The sequence below is a fragment of the Corvus kubaryi genome, unplaced genomic scaffold (genome assembly GCF_017639235.1).
Source record: "Corvus kubaryi isolate FWS band 111438036 unplaced genomic scaffold, C.kubaryi_AGA036_p1.0 37292, whole genome shotgun sequence".
In the NCBI taxonomy this organism is placed as follows: domain Eukaryota; kingdom Metazoa; phylum Chordata; class Aves; order Passeriformes; family Corvidae; genus Corvus; species Corvus kubaryi.
In genome coordinates this window covers 249,240-264,663 of record NW_024581091.1, presented here as the reverse complement: position 1 = coordinate 264,663, position 15,424 = coordinate 249,240, and the positions used below count along the sequence as shown (strand labels likewise).

Sequence of the window (15,424 nt, the reverse complement as noted above, 5' to 3'; positions counted from 1 at the left end):
TTGTATCCTTACATAAGAGCGCAGTAGGAGATTAGGAGTAAGTACTACATTGTAGGAGCATTCCATTCATAGTCTTAAGATTTATTTTTTTCTAACTGGTTCATTAAAATGAGAATGGAAAAGCTTTCCAGGAATGCACAAGGGACTCATAGTAGGGATTTTTGTTTTTCTTGGTGGCAGAAGGTGAGAGATGAAAAGGAAAGAATTTAATGCTCCCTGCAGCAGGGGCTAAACATTTCCCAGTAGTATTTTACTCTTCAGGATTTGACTTTAGCTATCTTCAGCTTGGCATCTGGCAAGATGGTAAGCATCTGTGATCATGTTTAGATGTTAACTTTTGCAGGAGTCTTTTCCAAGATCTTTCAGAAACTGCCCTGTGGCTGAAGATGAACCCGTGAGGATGAAGATGAGACTATGGAAATAATATCACAGAATTCCCATAGCGATAATTACATCACACACCAGAAGGAAAAGTGGTCAACTGCTGCTTCCCTGCAAAGCAGATGCTGAGAAAAGCTGCAGAATTACTTGCTTTTGTATTGCTGCCTGTGTTCAAATATTCCTGACAGCTCGTGAAGACTCCAGGCAATGGTTTTGATGAAACAAAATAGTCTCAGTTGTTCTTACAATAATTACTTTTTTTCCCCTCCTGTTTGGTAGTTGTTTAAAATGAGTCAGAGGTTGAGTACATCAGTAAATCAAAGGGGCCTCCGTGTGCTGTGGTGCAACTTCAGCTAAAACTCAGCTCCTTTTGCTGATGGCATGTAGAGAGCAATTCTGTATGGCTTCTGTGCATAGGACGTGTAAGACTACTGGGGAAATACTTGTTGGGTTTCCCTGAAAGGTATTTTCATGAGTGTTTACTTTAGAAATGATTTCATCCACTTCTTCTGGCTCCTTTTATTGATATTCCTCAATGTTCATTTTCCCCCAAGGTGACCATGAGCAACGTTACTGGCAGAAGATTTTGGTTGACAGACAAGCTAAGCTGAATCAGCCTCGAGAAAAGAAGCGGGGTACTGAGAAGGTAACCTGCAAATCACAGCTTTTTCCTGTGGCAGCCATGGTGGAAAACATGACACTGTTACTGCACTGCTCCACGGTTTTTGATACTCTGTGTATTTAATTCTGTTAAATCACTCCCTACTGACTTGGCAAGCAGGGTTTTACAGCCACGAAGTAACGAGTGTGGCTGTCCTGCTCCAGTTGACAAGTGCAAGGCTTGTCTTTACAGGGACAATTGGAGAAAGTTAACTCCATGACTACAGGCTAGAACTTAATTTGTAAGCTGGATTTCTTTTCAAACCCTGTCTGGATGAGCTAATTAGTAAGTTAAGTACTCTTGATGTGCTCTAGTGAAATCAAGGCTAGTGCTACACTCTTAATTCTCTGGTATGATCCAGAAAATCATTTTCTTGAGAATCAATCTCATTTTCCTCACAATTAACATAATTTTGTTTGTGCTGTGGCGAATGCTGGTGTGTTCCCAGTGTGGTCAGGAGCCTGTGCACCAGTTTGACTGCTCCAACCCGGCCAAATCTGGGTCCTCCTGCAAGCATCCATAGCTGTACAGCTTCCAGATCCAAACTGGGAAAGACCAGCCTTCTCCTCGCTGTGCCCGTCAGGCTGCAGCCTTGAGGGGGTGTTGCAATGAACTTGCAGGCTGCTGCCTCTGCTCCAGCCCCAGCAGATCCTTCCAGGCATGAAGGGTTCTCTCATTAAGCCAAGTCAGATCCCTGACCTGACAGAGAGGAGCCAGAGAGTATTTCACAGAGGTTTTATTGCCAGGTTTGCTTCACACACTCCAGATAAGGTTTCTGAATTGGCTTTAGCCTGAGGTTTTTTTGCTGTGGCTTGCAAAACTTCAGAATCATCTGACCTTAATTATTTGTTGATTACTTTTGAGACTCTTTGTTTCCTGGACCCTAGGAAAAAAAAAAATTGTCCCGTATATAATAGAAAATTTCATTGACCTAAAGGAACAGCAGTCATACAGGTCAAAACCTTATCTTCTGTAAGGCATATTTTGCATGTCTTATCCTGTTTGTATGAATGTTCTTTCAGAGATCCTGCACACAAGTAAGTTGAGTTTTTTTAAAGAAAGATGTGCTTTGCCCGAAGGTCTAATTTAATTTTCTTAAAAGCCTAAAAATGGCATTGATTCGAGCCATTATTCTTTAATATAAGCAGAAAGTGAATTTGAAAACTGCAGCTTTAGAGCATTTTTTTGGTTGTTGCCAGGTTTTTTTTTAAATGTACTTTTACTTTTTTAAACCAAAGGTGCCAGTGGGACCTTTGACTTTAATTTTGACCGTAGGAGCCCTTGCTCCAAGTTTCTCTTCATCTTTTGAAGATTGATATTTGTTGACCAAACTGGTGTAAATTGGGCAGTAATGTACCTCATCTAGGCTTGCAAATACAAACTGTCTCGGTTCTGCCTAACAATGGCAGCACCAAGATGCAAACTCCTGCTCCTTCCCCCTGCCCATCACCTTGCCACACCGGGAGGTGTGAACTTCAAAGCCTGGGGAATTCTATTTAAATGCTAACGCTGTTAGGCAAAACATCAAGACAAGAATGCCTTGCTCTGCAGTCAGTAAATCTTAACCCCTTCCTTACTTTTTGACAGGCTGTATTCCTGAAATACAGATCGATCATTAAAAAATATTTTTCTGTTCATTAATATTTTCCCATTTGAAAATTTTTCCTTAGTATTCCCAAAGTGATTTCTTTTGAAGGTCTCAAAGGTAGAAAAAAGTAATACAATTATTCATAACTAAATACCTTCAGCAAAATGTGCCATTAGCATGCCTTTCTTGTCAAAGTCTGTTCTGATAGTAACGTTTTGAAATGCCTTACGAGATTTTGAAATGGAGCTTTTTGCCTGTTTAGCTGCTTTATGCTTGGAATTAAGGCATCTTATGTTTTCATTCCATCAGTGTTGAAATGCATGGACTGCATCCCATCATATGCAGCATGCAGCTTTTGAGTTTAGGCAGTTTGAGATTCCCTCTTTTCCGTGCTTGCTAAAAACTATAGGCCAACTCAGCTTTCCTCAGGATAAGGGTTAAGGATCACTTCAGCAGATGGCTGGTGCAGTGCCCAAAACCAAAGCAAGTGGTAGAGATTTTACTTCCTCTGGCACAGTTCCTATAATAAACCAGATGTCCAAAAGAGATTGAAAATCCCAAGCTTCCTCAGAAAAGGCCTGGCCATCCTTTGGTGTGAAAAAGGTGTCCAGTGTCTTTTCCCCAGGCCTGGTTGATTGTCACATCTCTGCTCCCCTCTGCCGCCCCTTCCCAGTCCATCTTCCCTTTTGTCTGTTTAACTGCCTGATAAAACCACCTCTGTCATTTACTGATACAGATGGAAAACTTCCAGCCAGAACTGCCTTTTAGGGCAGTGCCACTTTATTCAGCCCTAAAGCAATTCATCAGTCTGTAGCCTTAAACTCCAGACCTATTGGAGTCTCCCGTTGCCAAAGCCAAGGCAGGAGTGCCTGCAAGCTTTCTGCTTGGATCCTCCTCTCCTGGGGGGAGGTGCTGCTGAACCTCATTTGCACCTGGGACCCCCTTCCAGAGGGGGAAGGAGGAAGTTTAAGAGGGTGGGAGGGCTGGTAGAAGTGAAAGGCATTTGGCAGGGAAGTGAGAATTGAGTATTTGCGAAGGGCGGAATAATTGGCAGGATATATGGATATACGGAAAAGGAGGACAGTGGGAATGTCTCGGCACAGCCCACACTCTGCTGATGATGCCTGGGGCTCAGGGGCTGTGTCCTTGCAAGACTGGGGCAGCTCCTGTCTGTGGGCCTGTGGGGACAGGTCCCACACCAGAACACTTTTCCCTGGTTCTGTGACCCTGGTACTATGGAATGGCTGGATCCCTGTTTGGATTCAGGAGTAGAGGTGTGCTTACACACAGGTGCTGATAATGAATTGATAAGCTGGAAATGGAAATCCTTGAGGCCTCTTGCGAATTCTGAGGCACTGAAATGGAAGCCGTCAGCAGTATGAACCGGGCAGCTTGTGTCTCAGAGCTCCCCTTCCCGTGTTTGTCGTTCTCCATTCCATATGCTGAACGAGTAAACCACTGTACTCTGCTTCTTCTTAGGGTTGGACTATTTTAAACTGGTTTTTTTAGGCACCAGAGAATAAAAGTTAGCCGTCTTTAGGTCAGTTTTATTGCTGGAGACTGGTTGAGAAAGCCTCAAATCTTGCCTGCCACAGTGAGTGCAGCAGCACAACGTGCACCTCTGTGCTGTGTGCAGGACTCAGTCGTATGCAGAAGTAACAATTAATTTGCTTTGTATGTGCAGTTGTTAATATCTAGGACACTGTCCTTCCTGTGGAGCAAATGGCCCTTCCCCATAACACCAGCTAACATGCTTGAGTAGTCCCCAGAAGAGAAGCTGCTGTGGGTTTTTGTCTGTTTGTTTGGGTTTTTATCAAGGGGGGTGGTGGGTTTGGGGGGTTTTTTTTGCTTGTTTGTTCGTTGTTTTTTTGTTTGTTTGCGAGTTTTTTGTGTGGTGTTGTGTTACGTGTGAGTGCATTTTTGTGTGGTTTCTTGTGTTGGTTTGTGGTTTCCGTATGTGTGGTTTTCTGTGTGTTGTGATGGGTTTTGTGGGTTCTGTACATGCCTTTGGCTGTTGGTTTTTGTGGGATTTGGGGGTTTTAATGTGCCTTTACGTGTATTCTTGTATTGGGGCTTGGGGGTATTTTGAGAGGCTTGGGAGATTTGTGGTATTTTTTTCCATTTGGGTATTTTTTTGGCAAGCTACGTATTTTCAGGGGTTGGTTTTGGTGTTTCTTACTGGGTTTGGGTTTCTTCTGTTATTTTTAGGGAGGCTGGTGGATTTTTTGCAGGGTGAATTCTGGGTTCTGTATGTGCCTGTGTTCATGTGTTGGATTCTGTAGGGTTTTTATGTGTCCTTAGGTGTGGTGGTGTGTTGGTTTGTGGTGTTTCTCCATGTGCCTTTTTGTGGGTATTCTTGTGTTGATTTGTGGGTTTTGTGGTTTGTGTGTGTTTGTGTGTGTTCTTGTGGTGTTATGGGGGTTTTGTGGTTTCTTTATGTTCTTGTGGGGGTTTTAGGGGTTTTGTGGTTTCTGTGTGTGTTCCTATGGGAGTCTGTGGTTTCAGTGTGAAAGTTTTTGCCTGGGTTTGGGGATTTTTTGTGGCTTGTGTGTTTTGTTTGTGTTTTCAGTGGGTTTGTGTTTGTATTTGTTCATGTGTGGGGTTTCTGTGGGTTTTTTATTTTGTGTGTTTTTTGTGGTCTCTGTGCGTGGTTTTTCTGTGCTTCTGTGTTTGTTCTTGAGTGGGTTCATGGGGAGTTTCTGTGGTGTGCTGGAGGCACGTGGGGATTTTTTCCTGTTTAAAATGCCACAATATTCATAAAGCACTCTTTTTTTTTTTTTGGTGGTCTAACCTTGTTTTTCCTACATCAGTAGCAAAATGAATCCCCTCAAAAAATAAAGTTCTTTAACTTACTGTATGAGACTGTATTTTAGGATTTTGAAATTGCAATTTTGTTGTCTTCAACCATTTTTGGAGGAACAAGGGATGGAATATATCCATGATTGTAAAGTAAAATGATAACAAGATTGTTTTGCTCTAATTTTCCCCATCCTTTTTCCTGCTTGCAGTTGATTGCTAAAGCTGAAAGGATGCGGCTTGAGAAGACTCAGCAGACAAGCAAACACATTCGATTCACTGATGACAACTAACCAGGGTTGATGGTGAGCTTGGAAGTGAACTGTAGGTACTCCAAACCAAACAACCAAAACCAGCCCTCACAACCACCACTGCTTACAGCAACTAAACCTGGGCCCTTGGATCCATAACTCTGCAGACTGCAAGTGTGAAGATTGGTTCTGAATCCCATTTGTAATAGGCTGAATGTTTACTGCTTCTGAGCCCTTAGGTAAAGCTTTTTGGAACATGTGCGATATGAGATCTTCCTTTAGTTCACTTCCAGTTTGTTGGGATTTTGGTTTTTTTTTTTCTTTTTTTTTCTTTTGGTTGTTTTTGTTTGTTTGTTTTTCCTTTTTTGTTTTTGTATGTTGAAGTTTTATACACTAGGTCATAAAATAAAATGCTTGAGAATTTCAGTTGTGTATCTCTAATTCTTCCATTTACTTTTTATGGGACTATAAATAATAAAAGTGGTTAATGCTACATAAACCCCTCTAGGCCTCTTTTTAGTCCATCAAGCTGTTTCAAAATAAAGGAGAATAATCTTTTGTTATTTTCAAGTGGGTAGGGCTGACAGGAAATCTGCCATTGAGCAGTCTGGAAGGAAATTTACTTGTGTAAATACACACTAAACTGAGTTTAGACTTCTTTTATTTTTTTAGAAGAATCTTCAGGAGAAGAAATAAGAATCTCTTTGGTACATCTGGTTATTTACCTGCAGATAAGTGTTCAAGTTGTGTAGTTCACAGGTTAGGATGGTGATTTTAATGGCTTTAAAGTATTTAATGGGAGACTGGCAATTTAAAAAAAGAAAATTAAACGTGAAAGTGAAATTGGAATTCTCCACCAGGTTTCATGTCTGTTTGAGTAAGTCTGCTGGTGGGGCAGGATTGAATGGAGAGGGAATAGCAGTGATCAGACTGAAGATAGCAAGAATATAGAGGGGAAAAGTGCAAGATAAGGGACCAACTTTCAGGGCTGGAGGGGAAGAGCTTGCTGATGGTTCTTGGAAATGGTACATGGAGGATTCCTCCCAGAGGACTGCAGGGGAAAGGTGGGGGAAGGCAGGATCTAACCTGTATGCCAGGCACTCCTGCAGTATTCCTGTTTGGTCCAGTTGCAGCATTTTATTTAATCTTTTAACTCCTCTCTTACCCTAGGTGGGTGAGAGATTGTGTGACCCAGCAGAGAGGAGTTTTCATACCTAACTGAAAGAAATTGATCAGTGAATGTCTTCTAGGCATCCAGCCTGAAAGACAGGAGGTGTTGGGTTTTTTTTTTCCTTTTGTGATGTGAACGGAAAAATAAACCCCACAGCCTACTCTGGGTAAAATGCTTGGGATTTTGCTGCTGAAATTCATTTAAGTCAAAAATATATCTGTGTTATAAATAATTCAGATCATAAATGATTCAGACTTTTTATGTTTGGTGGAGAGTGGAATGGAACTGCAAAGGCATGAGTTTGGGAGTTTTGCTCTTTTATTAATAATTCCTAACTTGAACGCATAGAAGTCACCCTTCTGTTTCTTTCCATATTTATGCAGGTTAATTCTTTACATCAGTTTTCTTTTTCTGCTTTTCCAAACTAGTGCAGCAATCTGCTCCAGCAGGGAAGACCAGTCAGTGTTTAATACTTCCTGAAGGAGGAGTTAATAACAGAATTTTTGCCACTTAATTCAGAAGTCAGGAATGGAGAGGATGGCCTAGATGTTTTTACAAAAGAAGCTTGGATTCTCAAGTGTGCCAGAATGGTTTGTATATTTTTTCTTTAAGTACACATGACGGTTAATTGCTGCTGCTGTTGTCCTTCCCCAATCAGCTGTTGAGTTTTACCAGCCCAAGAATTGCATCCCTAAAGGAACTTTGTTTGACCTCTAGAACTTCCCACACTGACTTTTTCCTTTCTTTTTCCCCAAGAAATACTTTTTATTTAAAAATTCAGGATGATACTGTAAAATTATAGGAATTTGTAACCTTGGAGTGCTCCTTTGTTGTTGCTGATTTTTCTGTCTCCTGGGACTGAGTGTTTTTTGAAATAACATCATTACATTACCATCCATCTGCCTGGAGCAGAACTCAGCATTGATTCTGCTCTTTGTGACCCAGCACTGAATCTGAATTTATTTTTAGCACTCGTATTTATACCTCTCTTCCATGAGTTGCAGACTGCATGGCGGCAGCAGGACTGGTTTTAGCAGAACACATGCCTGGTATTCCAGGATTACTGGACCTGCTGGTTTTTAGTAGCCAGTGGCCCCCACTCAGCACAGTATCCCACTCACAAGCATGATGCTGGTACCCCACTGTCCTTTTCTACCTGTCCCTGCAGTCTGGAAAAGCCTTTTTACACTTGATTTTGCACCTTTGGTTAATGTTTGTTTGGCTGTCCTCATCCTACCATCACCTGGAGCAAGCCTGTTCTGCCTGGTTTATTTTACACAGCTAATACTTGTGTTTTGGGGGTTTTTCCCCCTTAAGATCCTTACTGTACCCTAGTTTAAATCTGACTTCAAGGCATCCTTGAAAGCCAGCTGGTAAGTAAATTACCTTTTTCTAGAGAGGCTCTAAATCACATTAGAAAATTACCGTCTGATAGATGACAAAGGCATTTGCCTGCCCAAGTCCCTGAAAACATAGGTCAGTGTCATAATTGCTTCCTTAACGGTACCGTGGTGTCTAATGATCCCGGGCAGGATTAAATCATGGGAATAATGCTGCTGAGTGCTGGAAAAATAATTAGATCAGGTATGCTTGGCTGACTTTGAGATTGCCTGAGTGGGGCAGTAATGCAGTTACCTACAAGTGATGAGGCTGCTGTGGATGGCGTAAGGAAGTTGCCAGTTCCCAGGGGACTTGGCAGCACCCAAGTTGCCCTTTTACAAGTTTACAGCAGAGCCAGGCCAGCTCTTGTATTCATGCCTGCCTTTGCCGGGACTGGTGCTGACGGCATACTTGGCACTCGTAGCTGTCACCCAAGTCACGCCAATCCCGGCAAAACCAGGAGAAAAAGAAGTAGGAGAAGCTGGGAAAGCTTTGCTGGCCGTTGCCAAGGTGACTGGTTTTGTGCTGGACAAACACTGCAGTGCTTTTCTCGCCTTGTGGCATTTTGAGTGGAAGCAAACAAACTCCTGAAGAGGGAAAACGTGGGAGAGGGGTGAAAGGAAGGGGCAAACCAGCTCTGGCACTGGGGAGTGAGTGGTGTCTCTGTGGGCACAGGGGGCTACCTGGGGTCTCTCTTCTGTGGCCTTGGGCACCCCGTGGAGGCAGCTGGTTGCCAGGAATGCTGTTTCCAAATGTTTCCTTGCAGTGTGCAATCCTGATGATTTGTGTGAAAGAATGCACTTGGAATGCAGTGAGGAGTATGATGGGAAACACCTTCCAGTACGGTGTGATTTAATTAAGGTTGTTTAACTCTCCCTTTTATCATTCTGGGCTGGAGCAGGGACTTCAGCTCCATCATAGTTAGAGGGTTTTGGGTTTTTTTTACTCTTTTCCCGGACTTTTCATTTCCTGTGAGGTGTCACTACCCTCACTCAGCTGACAATTCCTCCAGTCTCTTGCTGTATCTAATCCTTGCTTTGACGGCCTGGGAAGGCCGGGGGTGAGGGTGGCAGCCCCGGGAGGTGTCTATGAGACAGGGAGGCTCCTGCCTGGGCTGGGCTGAGGGTCCTCCAGGGACCAGCAGAGGGCAAAGCTGCTCCAGCTGTCTTGGGCTGGAGGCACAAACAGTGCCGGGGACAGCCGGACTACCCCGGAGATGAAGCTGTGTACTTGTATTTTGGGAAAGAAAAATGGTCTATTTCTCCTACCCCCTGAATGAGGTATGGAGCAGATACAGTTGTATACCTTTTTATCTCCGTGCCTGATGCAATTTTCTTCCCTGTTTTGGTTTGTTTTTGCCCCACCATGGCTGGTTCTTCCGTTTCCCTTACTTGTTACACACTGAAACATGGTTCTGTTACAAAAAGTGGCCTTTTGTTACCTGGTGCTTTGTGCAGTATTAGTTTGGTGAGTATTTGGGAAATGGAGCCGTTCCCTCAGATCTTGCCGATCATATCTGGTGCCTCAGTGGGTAACTTCTTGCAAGGTTTAACCTGGACAGCCTTTTCCATGTGCACAAAGTTTACTTGACCTGTTGGTTCCAGTCTGTGTATGCACCAAAGTAATTTTTGAAATTACTGTGGAAAAACCACAGTTTCTTGAAAAAATTAAGCAAGATGAAATTAATTTCCCATTTCTTACTGATTTACGCAGTCTTCCTTTTCCTTTACTGTCTTCCTTTTATGCCTATTCCTTCTCTCTTTGCCACTGGCTGCCAGGATTAAAGGTGAACGCCTTTCTCTCCAACTCTCATCACCTCCTTACCCACCAGCATGTCTGAAACTCTCCAGCTCTGATCCGTGTCCTTTTGCAAGGCTCTTACTGATGGAACAACCAGAGTAACATGATCAGAATCAAGGCAAAATATTGCAAGTTGTTTGGGTGTTGAAACATGCAGCTGTGTAGCCTAATTGGGTTTAGGCTGCTGCTGTAGATGTATTTCTATAGCCACCTCTTTCCCTCAGTACAACTATACATAGGTACAGCTGCAGTGGAGAGCGGGTCATCCGCAGCTTCCAGCAGGGAGACACATGCAGAGCCACTTTGCAGCTTTTAAGCCTTAATTTGGCACCATCTCCCCTGTTTCAGGTGCCCTGATTACCACTCCTGTGCTGTATTTCATATCCCATTTGTTGTCCGAGTGTTTTACCATGGGCACGTAGCTTGTTGCTGGGTTGGAATCTTGCCTTTAGGGGAGACATGACAGTGCCTCCTACTCTTTTAAGCTTCTACTGTCTTGCTTTGTTGGTTGGGAGCTCCACATTTATTTTGTCCTAGATTAAGTGTATATAAATATATATATATGTATATAGATACAATTTCTTTTGTTGTGCAAAAGCAACAATATTAAGGGAAATTCAAATGGATCAAAGCAACTGGTAGCTGAGTCGTGCATGCAGAAGAGAGAGCCTTTCCTTGGGGAGCTTCCTGAGGAGTTTTTATTGGAAAGGGGCGGCTGGAGCGTTCACAATGGGGGAGGTATGGCTGTGAGAGCTAATAACTGTTCTGCTGGCATTCTGCACTGCAAAGAGACAGCTTGCCCAGAAAATCGTCTCTGTCTCCACTCTCCCAGTGGGAAGGCTGCTGGATGGCAGACAGTGTGTCCTGCTGTGTGGGCAGATGTTCATCAACCTGTCTCACCACAGTGGTTCTGATTTTGGCCTTTCCAAATCTCCGTGGCTGCCTCATCCAGAGAGGTCTTGACCCACATTCAAAGGGTTAATTTTAAGACCAGTTTTTTTGAGTTTTTTTCCTCATGTCTCAGCCCTGTCTGGCTTTAGCTGTGATGGGGATGAGAAGTGACAGTGTGCCACAGGGGAGCTGTTCTCCTGGGGTTTGCATCATGCCTAAAGGCAGACCGGAAGCCTCCGGAGAGGAGACGACTCGCCAGACTGCTCTGACAACACCAGCTTGATCAAGCAACTCTGCTTCCCAATGAAATCAGCTTTCCAGTTTTTTGGCCTTCACCTCTCCTAGCATACCACGATGTTTCCTGAGAAGGACATGATGGTGGCTCTATGCAAAGGCAGGGCAGACCCTTCTGCAGAGAGCTGCACATGCAGCCAAGGGCCATGGAGAATCTGACTGATACTTGTGGGCTCAGCAAGGTGGCTCCATTGTGTGACTGCAGTGAGTGTCTCTCGGGAACATCCCATGTCTGCTGTGGAAAAGGCAAGGAGCTATTGCGTCAGAGAGAAGAGATGTTATTTTACAGTGAGATGGCTCTGCTGTAGATGCTCTCAAACAGCTCACAGGGGTCTCACGGACTGAGTGGCTATGTCAGATGTGTTGCTGTGGCCAAATATAGTTATTTCCAAATTAATATGGCTATTAAATAGTTACATGAGATAATAGCCATCTGAGAAGCCCACATGACAAAAATCTAGTGAGACCAAATACTTGCTTAGAGTTTTTTGGTCTGATTTTTTAAATGCAGCAGTTCAAGAAGCCTTTCACACAGCACAGGAGTCTCTTCTGCTATTTTGAAGCTTAGCACAGAAAGTTGATGCAGAGTAATATAGATGCAGCTTCTAAAGTATATCTTCTGCATAATATCAAAAGCAAAATGGGGATCTTGACATTTGGACAGGACAAGACAAAAGAATAAAGCCAGTCTGTGGCTTTCAGTATCAAAGTACAAAGCCCAGCATAATGTGACACTAATCTATGCGATAGCACAGGCAGCTTGAGGCCCATCAGGTCCATCCGATGAGGTTCTGCCACCATCCCATCTGTTTTGTATTCATCTGTCACTGAGACTCGGAGCCACTGGAGAGGAAAAAGGACTGGCAGTGTCATGCCGTGGTTTTTCAACATCATTACAAGCAGTGTGGGAATTGCTAGGGGTTGTTTCCTGGTGCTTGTCAGGGCATACAAATGGGGAAAACCCACTCGATCTATAAATACCACTCCATCTTAGGAGTAAACACTGTTGTTATCCATCAGGATTTTTAGACCAAAAGCTACAGTTACATCATGTTTCAGCACTTCCTGAACTAGAGGAGATGATGGATGTTGGGCTTGGTGTGTTGTCTTCTTCCTGCTACAGTCTGAATCCTGCTGTACAGTACAGACTCCTTAGCTGCAGTGTGCTGGTATCACTCCATGCACTTGTCTTAAAGCAAACTGGATGAAGATTTGGCTAACAGCAGATGTTAAAAGGAAGAACAAGTCAGAGCAGCCATATACCCAGTGGGACTGAGGTTTCCTTGAACTCAGCACACATCTCCAGCAGCTGGCACTTGGAAGATGAAAAAAATGGGGAAAACAGATGCTGAAAGTTCCCTGAAATAGCCCCATGGCCTCTGGAGTCCAAAATATGTCTTTTAACTCCTGCTTATTATCCCTTTTAGTAGGCTCTTTTCCAGTCCTTACTGAAGAGTAAATGCTTTTTCTGTGTATTCCCTGCGGGCTGCCCTACTTTACATCATCACCTTGGAGATAGAAAACACAGTCCTTGTGCAATCTGCTTGTCACGATTCCTACTTTTCTTGATCAGAGGTGAGGAAGTGAAGCCCAGAGCCCGCTGCAATCCCTGGGCAGCCCCAGTTCAGCTCTGTGTGGCGGGGGCTGCGGCTTTGGGAGGTGAACGCACCAGGCACAGAGAAGTATTTCGGACATTCCTCGCAGGTTCTGGCACGGCTCGCCGCTCCGACCCTTTCTGTGGCGCCTTTGTTCTCCGGCAGTTTCCATGGTGCTCCCGCTTTGTGTGCAGACCTGTCTGCAGGCAGCACTCTTCTCCATCCCGCCGCACCAGCTGATTTCCCGAGGCAGCGCATCGCACTGCGTGCCCGTGCTGCAGAGCTGCCAGGCATCAGCCACACAGACATCCTGCAGCCTGGCTCACTGGCAGACCTTTGGGAAGTATGGCTTGATGGTTTTTAACAGAATTGAGTGATCATAGGTGAGAATTCAGCTCAGCTTTTTGCCTGTCACGTTTAGCAAAATCAGAAGAGGGCTCTTATCCAGAGGGGTTGTTGCTGTAAAATGAAAAAGCAATAGAGGCATGACAAGAAGGAGCAGCCATGCTGCTTGCTGCAGCACTCAAATTTTGTCTTCATCTGGCACGGGCGTGACAGCTGATGATCTGCAGATGTAACACACAGCATCGTTCCCCTCACACAGTGACTGGCAAGGATGAGGTCGAGCTCCTTTATCTGTTACCTCGCTGTTAATTCTCTGCTGATTGTTCTGATACCAGGGCACTGACCACCCTGAGCGGCATCAGCAGGCAGGAAGTCGTGGTCCTTATGTCAGGTACAAAGTCAGGAGGCTCAGTAACCTGGTCTCTGGTATTTGTGCCCAGGAATAATATCCCTCGGGAAGCCCTGAGCTCTGAGCCTGCTCACAGGATCACAGTAGAGTGCTTAGAGCCTGATACTAGAATATTTCACCGAGAAAACCAGTTCCATGAATGTTCGAGGCAGTTCATCCAAAAGGAGCTGGAGTGTAAAATCACTGCCCAAGTGGAAAAGCAGGTGAAAGGGCCAAGCTGTGCCAAGGGGAGATTCTAACTCTAGGCAGAGGGGAGGGCACTCTAACTGATGGGAACAAGGCTGGAGGTCTGTTAGCAGGCTGTGTACAGGAATGAACTTTAATCCAGGATCTGCAGATATCAATGAGAAATGGAACAATATTAGAGTTAATATCGAAATACAGAAACAATCCCTTCAAGGACACAAGGGTGGCTTAGAAAGAGAAGTCATCACAAAAACTCAATACTTGGAGCAGAAAAGTGGTTTTCTTCATTAAGGTGAAGCTTGTACTGTGTGTTGGGATAGAACAGACTGCTCCCCCGAGCTGGACGTGGAAATGAACGGTTCCTAAGTCTTGGCAGAGGTTTTCAAGGGTGCCTAGAAAATTATAATGCCAAATTAAGTAGGAATTGGTCGTCCAAGTCCCTTAGGCGGTCCTGAAAATCACAGCCACTCTGCACTGCATCTAATTTTTAGTCAAGATTTTTTCCTTCTGCTTCCCTTTGCATTCCTCTTTGAGTGCCATCGACAGCTCCTGCTGGCACGGAGCTGTGTCTGAAGCCAAAGCTAAGGAGCCTGCCTTGGAAACATGGCATTCAAGGAGCCTTGGTGGGGACAGGAGAGGGGATCATCTGTCCTTGCTGAGGCCATTCAGAACTGGAGCTGGTTTTTTCCTAACAGGCATCTTCCTCTTGCCTTTGGCCCACTTTTGTACCTCTGATGTGAGAACACTAAGCCAGAGCAGTGGTGGAAAAGAGGGTTATGCGGAAATGGTGGGAGCCTCTCCTCATTAGATTAACTTTTTAGGAAACCCTGGGAATTTCATTACGTCCTTGATTTCTTCTCCAGCAGCTTCATTCTCGGAATGGGTTGTACTTGAGTGCACAGGTGCGGAAAGCCCTTCACCTGGCAAAGGTTTGGGAGATAAGAAAGGAGCAAAAAAGCCTGATTATTTTGGAAGTAAGCGGTAAAATGGATTTGGAAGAAACCAGAAGGGAAACCTAGTTCTGACTGTGAGCAGGAACAGTGTTCCAAGCTTCCCTGGGAGACACCCTCCAATAAAATCTTTAAATACAGGACATGTGGTTGTGGCCAGAAGATGGCTTTCCTCTCTCCTGGGACTTGGTTTACCACTAACTCCGTCTGCTCCACCCTTCTCAATAACAAAGTCTCCGATTCCCATCACTGATTACCAGCTGTTACTACTTCTCAGGCTTCCTCGTCATCCAGATCCATCCATTCTGTCTGTGGCCCTGGAGTTCCTGAGCTCGCTTGCCAGCCTGAAGCAGGCTGGAGATGTGCTGGTACTTCCCAGGAATAAACCTGTTGGTTGTGCGCAAGGCATTGTGGCAGGATCTGAGATGCGCCCTTGTGTGACAGAGGTCACTTGGACACATGTTCCTCCTGGATGTCCCAGGAGATGGAGAGTGGTAATAGAAGAAAGGCAAGCAGGTGAAACCTTTCTTTTATATGGATCTGGAAAAATGTCCTCTGCACCTGCAGTGTTCCACAAGTGAGGAATACCGGTGCTTTCCCTTCACACAGCCGGTGGCTCTTGTTTGGCAAAAGACGTGCCAGGTGTTATGAAAGGCTGCCAATGCATCAGCAGGGAATGGATGTAGGGACAGGGAGCTGGAGGTGGGGCTTAAAGGTATTGGCTAA

General features: G+C 44.5%; 1 protein-coding gene across 1 annotated transcript in view; it reads left to right on the top strand.

The window, feature by feature from the left end:
- Positions 1–7,667, top strand: part of LARP7 (La ribonucleoprotein 7, transcriptional regulator) — a 35,035-nt gene extending 27,368 nt beyond the window's left edge. Inside the window, exons 13-14 of the mRNA XM_042026849.1 lie at positions 936–1,027; positions 5,639–7,667. Coding sequence (XP_041882783.1) covers positions 936–1,027; positions 5,639–5,719 — 173 coding nt within the window. The 3' untranslated portion in view covers positions 5,720–7,667. The remainder of the gene's footprint in view (positions 1–935; positions 1,028–5,638) is intronic.
- Positions 7,668–15,424: the final 7,757 nt, after the last annotated feature.